This window comes from Argopecten irradians, chromosome 5 (genome assembly GCF_041381155.1).
Source record: "Argopecten irradians isolate NY chromosome 5, Ai_NY, whole genome shotgun sequence".
Lineage (NCBI taxonomy): Eukaryota > Metazoa > Mollusca > Bivalvia > Pectinida > Pectinidae > Argopecten > Argopecten irradians.
In genome coordinates, this window is record NC_091138.1 from 37415449 (window position 1) to 37434675 (window position 19227).

A 19227-nucleotide genomic window follows, 5' to 3' on the forward strand; every position below is an offset into this window, starting at 1 on the left:
AGTGGGCCTAAATTATCAGTTTAAAGTTTTGGTGCAAGTGTTAAGATATTTTTATATGCAACAACTAACATTGATTTCAACAATGTCAATATATAAGTTATATAGGACTACAAGTGTTGTCATTGGTATAAAAAAACATTTTAAGGAAGAAAATGCAGGATTTTGAGAATTTCAAGAGGCCCAATGAGCAAAAATATTCTCATATGATTTAGATTTTAGGTCTCGATACGGAATTACCAGAGGCAAACTTAGCTGTTCAAACCAACTTTCTTTGATCATGTGCAATTTACTTTTGCAAATTTTGCAATCCAAGTACAGTTGCGATAGTTAATCTCTGCAAATTAATATCTACATCATCTATATTGATAGGAATGATCATGGAATTGTTAAATCTGCAAATTATTATCTTTGTGAACTTGTGTTGAAATGGAAATCGCGAAATTTGATAGCTGCGAAAGCAGGTTGGTTTATTGGGAAACAACATGTACTTTAATCAATATTGTTAAAAGATATTTGATGAAAAAAATAGAATGGGATAAACTCAGATTATTTTTTCGTATTACACACTTTACAGGTAATTTACATGAGGAGGAAGGAGCATCACAAGCGGCATTAGAGGATGAAATGATTAGAAAATTCCTCAAGGGAATATGGGGCAACAGGCTTATATCAGAGTGCATTATAAAACGTCAGTACAACACCATAACATTAGCTTTTATATCTAATGGTAAGGCAGCCATTAAAGAACTGAATTTCCTTACTGCCTTTACAGAAGAACTCTTTTCTCATATATTTAAGCGTCCAGTGAAGATTGAAACACAGACTTTTGTTGAAAGTGATGATACAGTTTTCAAATGGGTATGATGGTAAAGCTGAATATTTGGTATTAAATGTTATTGATGTGTGATACCATGTTGGTTCTTTTAATCATCAAACTGCCTTTACAAAATAAATACACAGGTAGTTGTAGACATAAAAACAAAATGTAGTGTAAAAGTTTCAAATGTATCTGCAATGTGTTGCTGGTCTGCTCTTTAATTTTATAACTGGTTAGATCTTCCTTTTTTGGTACACATATATAACCTCCATGTGTCACAATGTGTTCACAACTCCTATCAAGTTACCCAATCCTCTAGTGATACCAGGATTATATGGGATTACCATGCTATCCACCACAAGACCATCAGTTATAATAATAGCGACCTCAACCTTTTATCTAATGTAGCGAGCTTTATTGAATATGACGTTTTCCAGTTGGCATTCAAACTTCTATAATTGATGTAAATGAAGGGGGTGGCGGTGGTATCCAACGTCCTGATGGTGCTTGGCCAACACCAACACCACGGATTCCGTACAAAACTTTTATTTGGTTTACTTGTTTCGGATGACTAGGCTGACCATCATCAGAACCTAGAACCTATGGTTCTGATGACGTATGACGAGACAGTTGTTAAGCTTACTAAATTGTCAACTAAAAACATAATTTATTAATTCAATCCATAGCAAGAACATCTAGTAATCATCGACACCCAAAGCAGAAACATCTATTTTACATCAATACCCAATTCTAACTATAGCAGGACCATTGAGTTTACATCGTTGCCCAATTCTAACCATGACAGGAAAATCAAATTTTCATCGATACCCAATTCTAATTATAGCAACAACATCTAGTATACATCGTTACCCAATTCCAACCATAGCAAGAACATCTAGTAAACATCATTATCCAATTCTAACAATTACAGAACATCTAGTTTACATCGTTACCCAAGTCTAACAATTACAGAACATCTAGTTTACATCGTTACCCAAGTCTAACAATTACATGAACATCTAGTTTACATCGTTACCCAAGTCTAACAATTACAGAACATCTAGTTTACATCGTTACCCAAGTCTAACAATTACAGAACATCTAGTTTACATCGTTACCCAAGTCTAACAATTACATGAACATCTAGTTTACATCGTTACCCAAGTCTAACAATTACAGAACATCTAGTTTACATCGTTACCCAAGTCTAACAATTACAGAACATCTAGTTTACATCGTTACCCAAGTCTAACAATTACAGAACATCTAGTTTACATCGTTACCCAAGTCTAACAATTACATGAACATCTAGTTTACATCGTTACCCAAGTCTAACAATTACAGAACATCTAGTTTATATCGTTACCCAAGTCTAACAATTACATGAACATCTAGTGTTTACATCATTACACAAGTCTAACAATTACATGAACATCTAGTTTACATCGTTACCCAAGTCTAACAATTATAGGAGCATCTAGTTTACATCATTACCTAAGTCTAACAATTACAGAACATCTAGTTTACATCATTACCCAAGTCTAACAATTACAGAACATTTAGATTACATCATTACACAAGTCTAACAATTATAGGAGCATCTAGTTTACATCATTACCTAAGTCTAACAATTACAGAACATCTAGTTTACATCGTTACCCAAGTCTAACAATTACAGGAACATCTAGTTTACATCGTTACACAAGTATAACAATTACAAGAACATCTAGTTTACATCATTACCCAAGTCTAACAATTACAAGAACATCTACTTTACACCATTACCCAAGTCTTACAATTACATGAACATCTAGTTTACATCATTACCCAAGTCTAACAATTACAAGAACATCTAGTGTTTACATCATTACACAAGTCTAACTATAACAGGAACATCTACTTTACATTGTTACCCGATTCTTACTATATCAGAAACATCTAGTTTACATTTTTACACTACATGTAAATAGAACTATACCTTATTCTACAACAAGACAAATAGGCTTTCGATTGATGTTGGACTGGTGAGATACATCATTACCCGATTCTAAACATGGCAGGAACCTTCAGTGTTTACATCGTTACCTTATTTTAACCATAGCATGGAGATCTAGTTAACAGTGATCAATAAAACAACTCCATAGCATGGAGATCAAGTTAACAGTGATCAATAAAACAACCCAAAAGAACATAGGATGGTTAACTTTCTAGTTAGTCTATACTGCAAACCTACTTATCTTAGCGATAATTTTTATTTTAGCGCTTTTCTCGCTGTCTTAATTTTGTAAAATGGTACCTGTATTTTCTTGTATTGAATCACTAAATTAGTGTCAGCTGTGTGCGGCATCCACGTCGAAATAACTTATACTACTAGCTTGAATAATAACAAAACAAAGACATTTCCTTCATGGCTAATTTAATTAGTTAAGTTGTTTAACCAACAACTATGTGTGGTGAGAGGTAGGATGGACAGGCACTCTCAGAAATAACGTCAACGGTCTGGCTGGCATCTGTTGAAAATATAGATAACAGTATAATGACACCATCTGATCATCGCTCTCAACATTAATATGAGCTTTCATTGAACAGTCAATGTAATTATTATCGAAAGTGATGATGCTGACACAACACGAGTAAAATGTTTGAATTTAATGGTGGTTCCCCGTGTATCTGCACTAAATTTCGATTCTCCACAGACATGTTTTTTTTCTTTCTTTTTCTTCCTGGATAGTTTAAGTTATGATCTTTGCACAAGTACCGTTAATATCAATTTATCAAATTGCTGGACTTAAGATTATTATATCAAACATCAATAATTCACAGGTTTTTTTTCGCAAATTCGTAGTTAACCTGCAAGTTACTTTACAAATCCTGTATTAGGGCACATGCCATAAATTATGTACAACCCAATACGAAAAAGAATTTTTATACTGAGACCGAAAATTGAAGGTAATTGTGTTGTAACATCTTTAAGAATATAAAATATGATATTATAATTAAGAGTGATATTACTTTTGTTTAATGCTTGAGTTTAGTACGGTTACGAAGTACTGACCAAGTTTGTGTTGTGCGACCATACTGTGACAGTAGGTACACAGATTGCTGTGGGTGCGGAGGTCAGAGCCACAGACTGGGTTGTAGGTGCGGTCACAGTTCTTCAGTAGGGTCTGTGTGTGTCCACCCTCCACAGCGATCTGGGAGTGGATCTGGTACGGACTGCAATCCATCTACCAAATACATTAAGGCAGGTATTAAATCAGATAAATGTTTTGATACTGTTAACCAATTTATTTTCGCGGCGACTAAATTTCGCGTTTTCATGTTTACCGACTCGCGATTTAGATCCATGTGATTCTACACTACATTTATTATAAAGATTTCTGCGAATTCTTGTCCGCGAAAGACACAAAATTTAATCGCACGCGAAAAAACGTTACCAGAGTTTCAGGTTAACTTTATTGTTGGGAAAAAAGAAACTAGTTTTAACAGCTAAATTAATTTTATCGATACAAACATGAGGTTGACCAAAAAACATACAAATTGTAAAAGAAGAGACATTTGTATTGTTAAAGTGTATTCTCTCCCTCTCAAGATAATGGTTTGAAAATATTTTAGTTTTGTTTTCAGCAATAAAGCTTAATACATCCGTACACTTTATGGGTATTATGCCTTGGTTTACAATGGACTTGATACACATTGGACTCACTAACCTGGTGAGTTTTGGTGATATCGAGACCGTCACATGATCCGTTGTGCGCTATGTCGTAGCGTTCTGCTAGAGACGAAATGTGGACATACCTACACTTCAGCTGCTGCAGGTAGCACGAGTTCACTGTTCAAAAACAACCATTGTCTTTAGAAGTATATTGGGTCAAATTTTAATTAATCCTTTTATTATTTTTCTGATAAAAAAAAAATGAACTGATAAGCACTGATTACACACGGTTGAAACTGAAAGAAGTACAGTGGAACCTCCCAAAACCGAACCTTCTCAAAACCGATCACCTATAAAAACCGAACCTGGATGTCATGTACGGAATGAATTCCTCTTTATTAATAGTATTTAAAACTTCCCAATTCCGAATACCGGACCGATTTTGAGATCGGAATAGTCAAATGTAACTAAAATACACTTCTGAAAACCGGCCTTACCTGGGCGACACCGATAGATTGCATTGAGGTCTGATCAACCGACCGTGAAATACACACGTATATTATCATTCTTTTTTGTTTCAGCCGATGTTTAACACAGAATATGTTGTTTTAAATAAAACGTTCGTGGTGTATTATTTCGTGGTTTGCTGACATCTTCTTGTGTATCATGTGTGTATATGGTCAAAACGGCAAAATTCCCATAAAATCCAATATTTTATCAATAAGGTATCCTTGAGGGTCATTAGCTAAAAAGCAAGTACACGGACATATGTTTTTTTTCTTCCGTTTTCTTCTTTGGCATTAACTCCTATTTCCAAAAATCTATATGAGAAAAATTGCTTAATTCAAGAAAATTCTCACTCCTCAAAGGTGTTCATCCTTACGATTTCCCTTAAAGTTATCCATATGAATTAAAGCATTAAGGTATAAGGATATGGTCCTTAATTTACCTTGAAAATTCCTATCCTCTGTAATGCATATATAGGATAAAATAAGTCTAAGATATACCTTAAAGCTATGTAAAATCGATGAAACTCTGGTCTTGGGCAATTTTTGCGAACATAATCCTTGACTCTAACAAATTCCTTAACGTAAATTCCCATAGGAAAACATTACAAAAGTTAAGGAACATTCCTCGACTAAGATTTTCCTCTTAACTTCTATAATGCTATCTTATCTGTTTATCTCCCATGGAGAAAATTCGAAGTAAAGGAATTCTTTAATGTTAAGGAATGTTCGTGAAACTGTGGTCTGGTGACTTCGGTTACTACCAGTCTGTCTCTGAATAGAGTGTTAGATCTTCTAGTCTAATGGATACGATCAGGCAATCGTTCAGTGGAAGAGACAAAGCTCTGGCAGCAACACATCTACATAACTTTAAAGGGACAATTCAGTCTAAGAGAACATTAAAATTTGTACATATATCAGAAAAAACCAGTTCTAATGGAAATTAGACCAGTCGGTTTTACTGTGATATGCCAGAAAAACCCATGGTGGTGAAATGCGTGTGAAATGTTCATACTCGCTCGCTATCCGCCATTACACATTGTGGTCGAACATCAGAACGTTATCAGGTCTACATTTGTATTACGACATCTTATATACATACTTACGATAGGTGTGATTTCCCATGCTACAAACTGGACTCACGTCCTGAGGGTCACAGTGGAGTGGACAGTTGATGTCCGTCTCAGTACACTGACCAGTATGGCGTATGCTCAGAGTGGAATGCTGTCTTGCTGCTAGGCACCTTGCATTGTCAAAGTCACAATGACTATCTGAAACGATACAGATGTCCTTGATGTTGAGCTAATAATTTTATTATGATCCTATTACTGTCAAACCTGTCTAAGTGACCATCTCTGTATTAAGACCACTTGTTTAATAAGACCAGTTTCTTAGGGTCCAAATAGATCAATTTCCACACAATTTGACCTGTGTATAAAGAACACTTGACCATAAAAACCATTTCCCTTTGTCGTTGGATGATCTTTATAGACAAACTATTTTATTTTGATCGTTTTGCTTGTATCAGCCACTTACGCTTTTGCTTTAATACCAAATTGATTATTATTAATCTCTTCAAAATAATTCTAAACCCATAATAAAAACAAAATGATTAATGAACAGACAATTGATGTTTAATGTTTGTAATTTATCAGTTATGTTGTGAAAATCAATAAAAGGGAGAGAATATAGAAAAGCGAAGCAGTACCGTATGTGATGCCATCACTACCACAAACAGCGGTGTCAGCACTCTCGTCATCACAAATGTTATCACAATGAGTATTGGTTGACGTATAATGAGTTGTAGAAGAGCAGCTTCCGGTATGGGACAGGGTCAGGTGTTGACCCTTTAGTCGAGCGTAACATTCAGCAATTTGTAATCTACACATGTTACCTGCAATGTGGCATAAATAAAATAGTTTCATTTTTATAGCATATGATATAAGATATGCACAGCGGCTGGGAATGGATATGAACTTGAAAAATAATAATAAAGAAAAATTATTTCGCTCGCACGCAAAAATGTTACTGCAATAATACTGCGTGTTTACGTATTACGTGTGAACGCATTTTCCCATGTCCTTTCCCAGCCATCATAAAGCCGTGTATTCAAAAACATTGTGTTCATTTACATCATGACAATACACAATCACTATGAAATAGCAAGGATTTATAAGTCTCATATACGTCCTTGGAAATAGTAATGTCAATTTGATTTCAAGAAAAATAAAGATAAAAAATGAATGGTGCGAAGAAATGTTAAAATGATGTTCGCATGAATTATCTGGAACATCTCAAAATATCAAAGACAAACGTCATTTATAACTTCGACAAATGTTAAGGTAAGAAAGTACAAAATGCATTTTTTCGGCGAGAGTTTTAATAGGCAAATTTGGTGAATCTCCCTTTCTTTCGCAAACCACGTTAAAATATTATGGTCTTTTGTCCGTAATCATAATCTAATTTACGTTTTTTTTATTATTTATCTGTTTACTGTTACAGGGTACTCGGTCAGAATACTGTATATATTTTAAGATAATGACCACATGTATTCGCCGTAATTGGCATACATGGCGCTTAAACAATTGTAACAAAGAGGGTGCTCATTAATAAACCAAAATGTATGTCGTGGTTCACAAGTAAAGACTCGCAAGTTCATGTAATATTGGATACATTGCTCATGTTCGAGGCATCACATGTTGTAAAACATTGTTAAATCCATGGGATGAGGGCGTTTTATACAAAATGTAAAGAGAGGGGCGCTAATTACGGTGAAAACGGTAGTAAGTTGTAAATTGATAATTGCTTCTTAATTTACACGACAAACCGTTTTAGCGCTATTATTTTCGCTTTGTCTCATTAAGTTTGTGAAAATTAAAACATCTTGCATATTGCTGGTGATATGAAAATAGACTTACTGTAGGTGTGGCGATCGGATCCGCAAACTGGACTGTATTGGGATGTACACATCTTGTCACAAAGATGTGTTTGTCCAAAAGCTGCGCCTACAAATAAAAATACCATCGTGCATCTCTTTATATATTTTGTCACAAAGGTGTGTCTGTCCAAAAACTGCACCTACAAATTGAAACACCATTAGGTATTTCTCTATATAACTTGTCACAAAGGTACAAAGGTGTTTCTGTCCAAAAACGACACCTACAGATAAAAAACACCACTGTGTATTTTCTCTATATATTTTGTCGACATCAAGGTGTATTTGTCCAAAAAAGGCCCCTGCAAATAAAGACACCGTTGTGTATTTCTCTTTATATAACTTGTCACAAAGGTGTGTCTGTCCATAAAAGGCGCCAACAAATAAAAACACCACTGTGTATTTCTCTATATAACTTGCCAAAAAGGTGTGTTTGTCCAAAAACGGCGCAAACAAATAAAACATCATTGTGTATTTCTTTATATAACTTGTCACAATGGCGTATCTGTCCAAAAACGACACCTATACATGAAAACACAAGTGACCGTGTATTTCTCTACTGAACTTGTCACAAAGGTGTGTTTGTCCAAAAAAGGCTCCTACAAATAAAACATAATTGTGTATTTCTTTATTATAACTTGTCACAAAATCGCTTCTGTCCAAAAACGACACCTACAAATGAAACACCACCGTGTAATTCTCTATATATCTTGTCACAAAGGTGTGACTGTCCAAAAACGACACCTACAAATAAAACACAATTGTGTATTTTTGTATTTCCTTTTGACACAGTGACTAATTACAATTAAACAGAGGTTCAAAATTTAATGAATGAACTTACCAATCAGCGTGACGACAACGGCGAGTGCATACATGGTTGAAGGTTTATGTGGAAAGGTTGCGTTCGTGAGGAATCGTACTTATCACAGGTTTGCTACTCCCTCGTCACGGACAAGATAGGGATGACCTTCACATAGGTCACACTGCTTATCGTGCCAAAGTGTCCAGATCGTCATTATTAGCAATATGTATATTACCATTACAACTTCTACATACTTTCAGTATTTTTCTCCAGATTAATTATAATAGCGACTTATTGTCAAACGATAGAACTCTAAAATCACTAATCACAAGGAGGCAATTGTATGATGAATAGATTATTGTATCTTTAGAATAATCATAATTATCAATAACGTACATGTCCATATTCTAAGCTCCAAATGTTTCATACAATATGTTCATGGTTGTCCTTACATTTCGCCAGTCAATCACTGTAGTACACATTTCTCCATCTTGGATCCATGTTTGTGAAAATTACAAGGCTAAGGTTCCCACTCCAGCGATATATTTTTTAATTTCCCATCAACTTTTCATTTTGTATAGTAACATTTTTGCATTCCTTGCAAATTTATCTTTTTCACATCCCAAATTCAATGACATCCTAGAGCTAATATTTTGGTGACAAATGACGGGTATTGACGCCGGAGAAATCTACAACACATGTGCCCGAATGACACAGATTAGTGAAGACTATGTGGAAGTTGTATGGTCGACATAGTCATTTCAGTTGGAAATGTTTTCCCCTTTATGGTACAGAATCCGTGTTATATTAGAAAGTGTGTTGTTTTCATTAGGAGTCGCTTGACTAGGATGTCCCAAAATATTACAACAAGACCTTCATCTCTAGGTGACGAGTTCGAATCCTGTGGGGCAGTTGCCAGGTACTGACCACTGATCTGTATTGTATCTCTGGGTATTCCGGCTTTCCTCTACATCCTAATCCTGTCATGCCCGTAAAGCCCCCTGGCTGTTAATAAGACATTAAACTAATCAAACCAAACCAATTTCTAATATACCTTTTGTTCCATTGTCTACACCAGATTCTCGTTTCAGCTAGTGACCTAAACTAGATTTGACTTTGATTGCAATACAGTACTTAATATGAATGGTTTTTGGTCTGTTATTTCCAAAAATGCCACTTGCCTAAAACGAAGATCTTATGCTAAATTCTTATTGTCATTGCTAAGTGTATAACACAACAAAGGATTTCATTCATGATTTTTTTATTGATCAAAGTCTGATTATCAAATTACAAAAATATCACATTATAATTAAACAGGTGCATTAAATCACATTTGTTTTGCATCAATAAGGCCCAAATGGCAAGTTGTTAAATGATTACAATATAGTCATTGATGTAGGATTTCATAATATTCCACAGTTACAGCAACTATTTGTGTTGTATGGTTGATAAACAGAAACAATTAGCTATGCGGTGCAAAAAATTACTATAATGATAGCGACAATAAATACATGTACATAGAAAATTTTAATATAGTTCAATAAGCATTGTACTTTGTGATTGTGAAAAAATATACCCCAGAAAGGTTGATGTAAAATATAAAGCAAGTAAATACTATTCTGTGTAGCAAAATGTACACAATATAGATTACTAGTATCCATCACAAAATATAGCTGATATAGAAGTTAGCTCTGAGATGGTTAAATGCACTTATACAATTTCTATATTAGAGATTTGGCATATGGAAATACAGGTGGTTTGATGTCATGATTGTTAAGCCTTGAACTTCACTGACTTGGGTATGTTTACATCCATGTCTTCAAAAGTGATTTGTAAAAAATATATCGTAGATGTAGTTTTGTAATCAAAGTAAGATAAATATAATTACAACAAAAATACAAAACCTTTCAAAAATAGATTAAAGATGCTCCACCGCTGACAAATGGTGTTTTTCCACTATCTAAAACAGGAGCAGATGATTTAGTATTTTTCTTCAGTTACAAAAGTTACTTACTTTGCACCATTACCGCCATTGAAAAGTTTGAGCTTCATATTTTAATTCAAATTAAAAGTATCAAAAATAATTAATTGCATCCCGAAAAAATTCTGTGGCACTATATCCTATATGGAATGAATTACTGATTGCACATGCACCAAAGGCAAAATAAATTATTTTATATTACTTTTTGTGTTAAATAGACATATATATACATAATTAAACACCAATTATTGTTCAAATGAATATCATTTATGCTCTGTCAGCGGTGGAGCATATTTAAACAAAAACAAAATATATTGTATGTGTAATAATTTTTTCAATCACAGATATTTTTTTTATAATATGGACTTGAACCAGTGGAACACAATTTGCACAATTATTTTTCAAACTACAATTTGATCTGTTTATTACATTGAAGTTTGACCATCACCCCACCATGCAACCACAGGATATTTTGGAGCTTGACAATGTGATTTAAATTAGTGAACTGGGTATGTTTGAAAACAAAGGTTCATGCTACAAAGGGGCATCAATAGCAAGATATCATTGATAAATGCAATGTAAGAGAAAAATGTGTTATAAGACAAAAATGTCTAGCTATATATTGTTTTAATTTGTCAGTACCGACAGAGTGAAACAAAGGGAAATAACTGATAAATGTTACAAATTCACAAATTCCAGCAACATATGTCAAATTCAAAATAAATACATGAAAAAGTACCTGTACACTATACGCAAATGAGCACTATATGCGCAAAAATATGGTAATAATAAAGATAAATATATGAATATATACATGTATACAAAACATTAATTTGAAATGCAAAACAAATAAAGATTTCAATGAATCAATACCGATAACCTTATACTTCATGTAGTCATATGAATGACAATTCTTTACAATATGAAATACAGACTCCAGAGTCTATCCTTTATCCTATGTCTATTTATAGGTATTAATGGTGACAACGTCTTGGACCGCACATTATAATGAACTGATGTAAGTGACCAGGTGTTAATTCCAGTCACGAACTTTTCAGAGACAGAGAGGTGTGATTATCAATATCTAAATCACTCAAACAATTCAGCTTCTAATATCACAGTAGAAATTCACAAAGTTCAAAAATATAACATCAGAATCTTTTTCTGGAGATTAGTTGAATCTGGTGGAGGAATGTATAATGTTAAAACAAATTCTGGACTATTCTATATTTACATATTACATTGTTATCTGCCCTTGCAGGTAGGTAGTAAAGCCATATGTCTGTGAGCGTAATATCATACTTTTAAGAGAAATGATGTTAGTTACGCTCACAAACTTCTGTCGTTATAATAGATACCTACTCACAAGGGAGGTAACTCTGTAATATGCAGCGACCAAATTCAAATTGTCTGTGGAGACAATGTATGCCAAGTGTTTCCCTCAGTTTTGTACACCTGTAAATTTGAACACCCACGCCCACTTCACTTTCAGTTGATTGGGTGACATTGGTGGTATAGTGACGGTCACACCAGATCCAGCCCCACGGGAAAGGGTCAATTGTCCATCAAAGCCGAGCATGGAGACAGTAGAGGTAGGGGAAGCAACTGGTGCCCCTAACTTGAGGACATTGTTTTCTGGCCAGTCCAATACAATAGCATATACCATTGTCCCATTGAGTGTCTTCTGAGAGGTATACCTGACAACATTAAAAGTAAAAGATAATTTAGGAAACATAAACACTCACTTACAAAGGCAGACTGAATGTTTAGGAACTGAATGTTTAGGAACTGGTGAGAAAATATTACAGACTTTCAAAAACTAATCATTCTTATGATCTTAATGATGATTACGATGTGATTAAGGTAGTCACCACCATTAATGAGAAGTATCACATCAAGAAGTGGCGTTAATATTTTTAGTTACAAGATTTTACTCAATTAACAGATTGTTACTTTTGCTATCATCCTTCACAAAGCACAAGAATAAAGACATTACATGTACTTAGATATCAATACATATCAATTTAAATATCCAAATTTTTTTCTCCTAAGTAATTTTTAGGCGTGGGGGTATTGGTGGAGGTGGGCTCATTTCTTAATTACTATAGCAGTAATTAATATTAATTTTGTACAATATTTGAATATGTGTCCTACCAGACATCACTTATCAGTGTATCATTTTGATGAGACCAAGGCTTGGAGCCGTAGATTGCTTCTCCATTAAAACCTAGCCACTCTCCCATCTGTCGTAGCCTTTCTTCAAATATGGGAATGATTCTGCCATCATGAGTTGGTCCGATGTTGATGAGCAGATTTCCTCCACAACTAGAAATAGAATGCAGAAAATTAAATATTGATTCTAACAAAATGAGAATGACATATTATTGAAATGTATTGGTAAGCTCTTACTAGAAGGTTACTAGAACAAATTAATTGTTTGGTGTAGGAATTTCTTTATAAGCAATGCAGGAACTTACATAATATAAAATCATGTTTTAATACTTATTTATTTTCTATTGACAAACAAAATCTATTTACACAAGAGAAACATTGTAAACCAGTTATAACTCATCCTTGATATTCTATGGGTTACTGTCACTGTTATTATATCCTCCCCTGAACAATGTCTTCGTAAAACTGAAGACATTTCAGGAGATAAAAAAATACAAATAGTAGGCCTACAGAGACTTCCTTTGAAGAATACAGAAAGCCATAATCAACTTCAAAGCCTCAAATTGTACCATTCTTCGATTCTGTTGATGTAAATCAAATGACCAGACTACCTGCCCATCTGATGTCGCCCACAGAGCCTTCAGTTTTGCTATGCCATAGTCCTGGGTTGGATATAACCACAGTGAAAGTAAACCCTGGGGTATCGAGGATGATCATAACTGTACAAAAAACACTTTCATCATACTATACCTGATAGTTGTTGCTATTGTCTTGGTTATCTCGTCCATGGTTAGAAAGTCGGCCAGCCTGGCCCTACGACGGTATCCCCAGGAGTACTTGTCAATGGTCATGCTGTTTTCCCACTTTCTTTTCTGTAGTACACCTATAATTATTAAAATATTTATTTAGTTTTTACCCCTGAAATTTCATAATAGACCAATTAAGTCTTTTATTTAGAAGAGTCTAAATGTGTCAATATGGGTTAAATATTATAAAGTAGAACCAACTACTGCATAGAAAACTAACAGAAACCATAAAAGTATATTAAATTTGGTCCCATCCAAACTTTACATTATTCTATCTTTGCATACATAACTGATTTATCTGTGATTGAAGGTAGGTAAATATCATGCATTTTCGGGTGGCACTTAATACGTTCAGAGATGTAATATCTTGACACAAACTTATAATGTAAGCATTGCTATCTTCTCGCAAGAGCAATTAACTCTGCAATATACAGAGACAAAATTAAGGGCATGAATTGATTCACTTTCCTAGAACACTTGTCTTCAAGAGTAACCAATTCTTACTGACTTCAAGATAACAAGAGTTTGACTGTATTATAATTAATATCAGAAGAAATAACAAATTTTCCTTGAAACTACTACAGCATACCTGGGTTATACCTATCGTCACAGTTCAGGAAGCCACCATGTTTACAACGGATGTTCTTTCCCCATCTGTCATTCACCACCACGCTATCCTTGACTGGGCTAAACCACAATTAATATCACAAAAAGTAATTAACATTGTCAGTGGTCCTGTGTGTCTTCTCCTTATTCAAACAGTTTTTTTAATGCTTATTAAAAAGGCAAAAGTTTTCTTATCAGGCTTCAGATCCTTGTACCACAGAGCCTATATAGACTCTGTCTCATGAAAAGTTATCTTAATTAACCATCACTTTCGATTTTTCTATTTTGCTTCATATTTTGCGGTCCTATTACAATTAAAACACAGGTGATAATATATAGATAGATATAATACATCATCAGAGATTTAATGGTATAAGAAAATATAGGAATTTCTGAACAAGACAAGTACTGAGTTTATTGTAGGAACCTTTCATTGTAGAGCCAAGCAAGAAACTCTGTGGCATTCCAATACACGTCTGTAGTCTCCCAATCGCCATCAGACCAAATCACATCAGTTTTGTAGTTGTTCACTAGTTCATATAATTCTGGCAATGTCTTCTCCTGTCAAACGTTATACACAGTAAGTTATAAATCAATTGAAATATTTTTGTCAGTCTAATAAAAATTATGAAGAGAAATATTCTGTAATACGATCACCCCGTCCATAGATAAAACGGAATGCTGCAGAGCTTATCTTAAATACAATTTATAACTTACAGGTAGTGTTACAATACACCAATTGCTTTTTTCCTTCTTAAATTCTGTCTTTTCTTCAAATATTTAGGCTTTATTTATAATTACTAATATAAATGTCAATAGGAAATCGAAACAATGACATCATAATTATTATCTTGGCCCCAAAGATCTAGACCAATTTGGCTTACAAACATATTATAATTTAGATTTATACAGTCGAATCTCGTTATCTCGAAATTCAACAGACCAACGAAAATAATTCGACTCATCCGGAATTCGACTCAAACGTAATGCCATTAGGTTTGGTCAGAACATGGTTTTCAACGGTCCTTACATCTTATGACAGCCGGATACATGCCTATTACCGTGATCAGCATATTATCGTGATTTTCCAACTTATAACCCTTATAAGGTTTGTATTAAATCTTTTTAGTTATATATGTTTTCAGATGCTTTTGGATTTTTTTTTAAATACATTTTGTAAAAAAAAAATAGAATTACGATACGATCGTCATGATAATAGGCATGCACCCTGATTTCCGGTGGTATACGTATACTGACTTCAATGGTTCATACATCAAACTTATACGGAATATAGAACCTGAACAAATAAAAACAAGCATCTTTCTTATTTCAGAATTTAATGTTATTTCAAAATAGTAAAATAAACAATAGTTTTCACTTACCGTGAGCAGACTACACTCTCCGTTTCTACTGGTTAATATAATTTACGGTAAATGAAACGAAAGTAGATTTCTATACCAACGCAGAAATACATTTCATGACTAAGATACTAGTACATCTGCAACGACTAGTTAAACATTTAATATTGTGGGCTTGTTAAATTATTTTGCACTATAAACATTCCATACAAACCTTAGAAAACACTTTCGTTTCTAATGATTCCTAAACAAACACACTTCCGGTCATGATCAGCCACGCTGATCGAGCCATGCTGAGTGTGATTGTGTAAACACGCGTCGTGTTTATGTACAGGTAAGTCACAATTGTAAAGTGACACTAATTAGGAAGCCAGACTTGAGAGAATTATTAAACAATTATTAATTAGCAGTCATTGTTGTAGTATGTTCCCATAGGCCTGAATCTGCATATACCGATAGCGATATGTGCAGGTACATGTAAACTAATCACGTGTTACGACAAACCACAGGTGAATTTCAATTGTTTGTATCCATGTTGTATTAACGTGGGGATTTTTTTTTATTTAAAATTTTGACTAAAATTAAATTCGAGATAGCGACTATTTTTTCGCTGAATATCCGTTCTAAGGACCAGTAATTGACTTTGACACAATCGGAGTTTCGAGTCATCGAAATTCGAGTCATCCGATCTTAAAATACATACACAAAGAAGGACAAAAAACGGGACTTGAAAATTAATTTGACTCAACCGGAATTTCGACTCAAGCGATTTTGAGATAACGAGTTTCGACTGTAGTTTATATTTTAAAACTTACTCTTACAAAATCCTGAGTTTTAAATCCATTCGCTTTATCGCTGAGGTACATAGGGTTATACCATTCAAACAGAGAATGGTAAGTTCCAAACTTGATTCCCTGCTTCTTGCGGACTGCTGTAGCAAGTTCTCCTGTGAAAAAAAAAGATTAATTAAGACACATTATTCCATCTAAAATACGGAGAATATCTTTATTTATTCTTGAGCATTAATATTACACACAAGTAGGTAATTTTTTAGTTTCAGAAACTCAAATGGTCAAGAGATGTGTACTTGATGCATAATATAAATAATACTGAATAATTATTACATACATAATTTATCATAGGTATATAAACTGCAAAAACATAACTTCATTTTGATAAATACATAACATCAATATCAAAAGTTTTCTCATGTCATTTGAATAATTGATATGTATATACCAGTAAAAAGAGTAAGAAATTACTTTTCATCATCTAGTGAAGCAATAATTGAAGGTGCATGGGCAAAACCTAATAATGTACCAGACCACATTATCTTACTGTATATGTACAAGGAACATATTTTGCTTCACAGTCACAAGAACATATCAAGCCCCTGTGTTATCTAATTATAAATTTTACTACGGGTAATTACCAACAAGATCCCGCTTTGGCCCGACATCCATAGAGTTCCAGTTCCAGGAATATTTGGATGGCCAGTTGGTATAGCCTTCATGATGTTTGGTCACCAAAACGACGTATCTACAAAATGCAATTCAAAATGTAGGCATAAGGTTACATACATGTTTAAACAAAAATGTATACTTAATTATGAAAAGTGATTTCTACATGTACATGTATAGTATATACATGTACACATTGTAGCTATTACAATCAACACATGCAATTATTTGCTTTTAATCTTGTAATCTTATCGGAGTCGTAATATACGTTTTATTATTAACAATGCACTATACCCTATTCCCACGAAGAGAGAAGTGTAACAAGCTCTTTAAATTTTCAACAGCCATTTAACAGGTTGGGCACAACCCTGCATATGAGTAACAGTTACCCATTTAAGTAACAGTTACCTGTTTGAGTAATCAATAAGTTACCCGAATGAGGAATTCTGTGTAAGAAAAATGCATGAAGTTGTTTTAAACTTTTTGATCATAAAGGGCGTAATAATTTTGACATGGCACCATTACTAACATAACTTAGTACATTATTAAAGATGCTTCACCGCCGATAGAGCATAATTGGAATTCATCATTGGAACAATTAATTGGTGTTAAATCGTGTATATATATGTCTAATTAACACACAAAGAAATATAAAATAATTTATTTTGCTTTTGGTGCACGCTGAATCAGTACTTCATTCCATATAGGATATAGTGCAACGGAATTTTTTCTGGATGCAATTAATTATTTTTCATATTTTAAACTTGAAGTAAAATTAGAAGCTCAAACTTTTCAATGGTGGTAATGGTGTAAAGTAAGTAACTTTTGTAACCGAAGAAAAATACTAAATCGTCTGCTGCTGTTTTTGATAGTGAAAAAATACCATTTGTCAGCGGGCAGCGGTGGAGCATCTTTAATCAAAATGGGACAATTTTGGTAAAAGGCACAAACTAAATCACCTTCATTGCTTATGGTGCTAAAAATAGAACACAGGTAAAACTCATTCAACCATGACATTTGCACTGAATTGCCCTGATAGCTATACACTGTATTCAATGGAGGGCACCTAAATTGTCATCTTACAACAAAGTTAGACAACAAAATTTGATATCTTTGACACCCACAGATATATATATATATATAGTCTAAGATCAGTTGTAAGGCATTCTAAAAAGTATGACAATGACTTTTAAAACAACATTATGTGTTTTCTTTTCACTGAATTCCTCAATTGGGTGACTTATTGATTACTTCAAACAGGTAACTGTTACCCATTTGAGTAACAGTTACCCATAGAAACGGTTTTTAATTTTTAAGATGGGACTGTAAAACGAAATTGAAAATTTTATAGTCACAAAAGTTATTAACTTATTGTTAATATACCTACACATATGATACATTGTACCATCACCTTCTTATAATTTAATTTTGATAACGTGGGTCGTTTTACAAAGCAAGTTAATTTATATAGGTTGTCTCCCTTTTGTTACATAATTACTTTGCTCCGGACGCTTCGAAAATGTTTGCCCATTCGTCGGCGTTGTAGAATTCTGTTGTAAATTGTGGCGCAAAGTCGGCGTAAGTGAAACCAGGCTTGTAGTTTTTGTTCATGAAATCAACAACACCCGGAATCTTCTGTCCTTTCCATATATTCCCAAAACCACTCCGACGAAAAGCTCGGTACGGAAAACACACCCCAGTGGATGAAAATTCCTATTTTAGAATCGTCATACCAGCTCGGTAAAGGGCGGGAATCTATGGACTCCCAATTTGGTTGGTACTTAATGCTCATGCAACAACATATTGAGCATATTAAGACAATAGCACTGCGTAAAATATGAGCATGCATTTTTCTTGTTTATGCATCGATCGACTCACATGATTAAAGTCCGTGTCACAAACACGCTTTGATCTATCTTAATATCAACGTTGCAGACACGCTTGAAATATCTACGGAAGCCTTAGAGGCACATGCCGGTTAGGGGTTTTATCACATGGTGGCATATTTCTGCCATCGAGTTGCCGACTTACGACTTTATGATGTCGACATAATTAAGGCATTAAGTCGACATCATATCGGAAGATGTCGACATAAACAAAAGAATATGTCGACTTACCACATGTACCTG

General features: G+C 34.0%; 2 protein-coding genes and 1 pseudogene across 2 annotated transcripts in view; 1 reads left to right on the top strand and 2 right to left on the bottom strand.

Annotated features, from left to right (window-relative positions):
- The window catches only part of LOC138323733 (small ribosomal subunit protein uS3m-like), a 32174-nt gene extending 31267 nt beyond the window's left edge, over positions 1–907 (top strand). The window contains exon 4 of the mRNA XM_069268537.1: positions 575–907. Coding sequence (XP_069124638.1) covers positions 575–864 — 290 coding nt within the window. The 3' untranslated portion in view covers positions 865–907. The remainder of the gene's footprint in view (positions 1–574) is intronic.
- Positions 908–3216: 2309 nt separating this feature from the next.
- Positions 3217–7978, bottom strand: LOC138323731 (four-domain proteases inhibitor-like). Its single transcript, XM_069268535.1, has 6 exons — positions 7897–7978; positions 6687–6872; positions 6085–6249; positions 4528–4649; positions 3873–4044; positions 3217–3327 (listed from the first exon to the last, which is right to left on the bottom strand). The coding sequence occupies exons 1-6, from the start codon at positions 7946–7948 to the stop codon at positions 3251–3253; spliced, it is 774 nt and encodes a 257-aa protein (XP_069124636.1). The 5' UTR covers positions 7949–7978; the 3' UTR covers positions 3217–3250.
- A 1981-nt stretch (positions 7979–9959) lies between these two features.
- LOC138323735 (alpha-L-fucosidase-like) lies at positions 9960–19007 on the bottom strand (annotated as a pseudogene).
- Positions 19008–19227: the final 220 nt, after the last annotated feature.

Excerpts from the sequence above, each read along its gene's own strand:
- LOC138323731 (XM_069268535.1), bottom strand. The coding sequence starts at position 7,948 with ATGTGTACATCCCAATACAGTCCAGTTTGCGGATCCGATCGCCACACC. Across the intron at positions 4,650-6,084 it reads CATGGGAAATCACACCTATC|TGAACTCGTGCTACCTGCAG; the intron begins GTAAGTATGTAT and ends GTTTTTGAACAG. Across the intron at positions 3,328-3,872 it reads GGTCGCACAACACAAACTTG|ATGCCAGCCAGACCGTTGAC; the intron begins GTCAGTACTTCG and ends TATTTTCAACAG.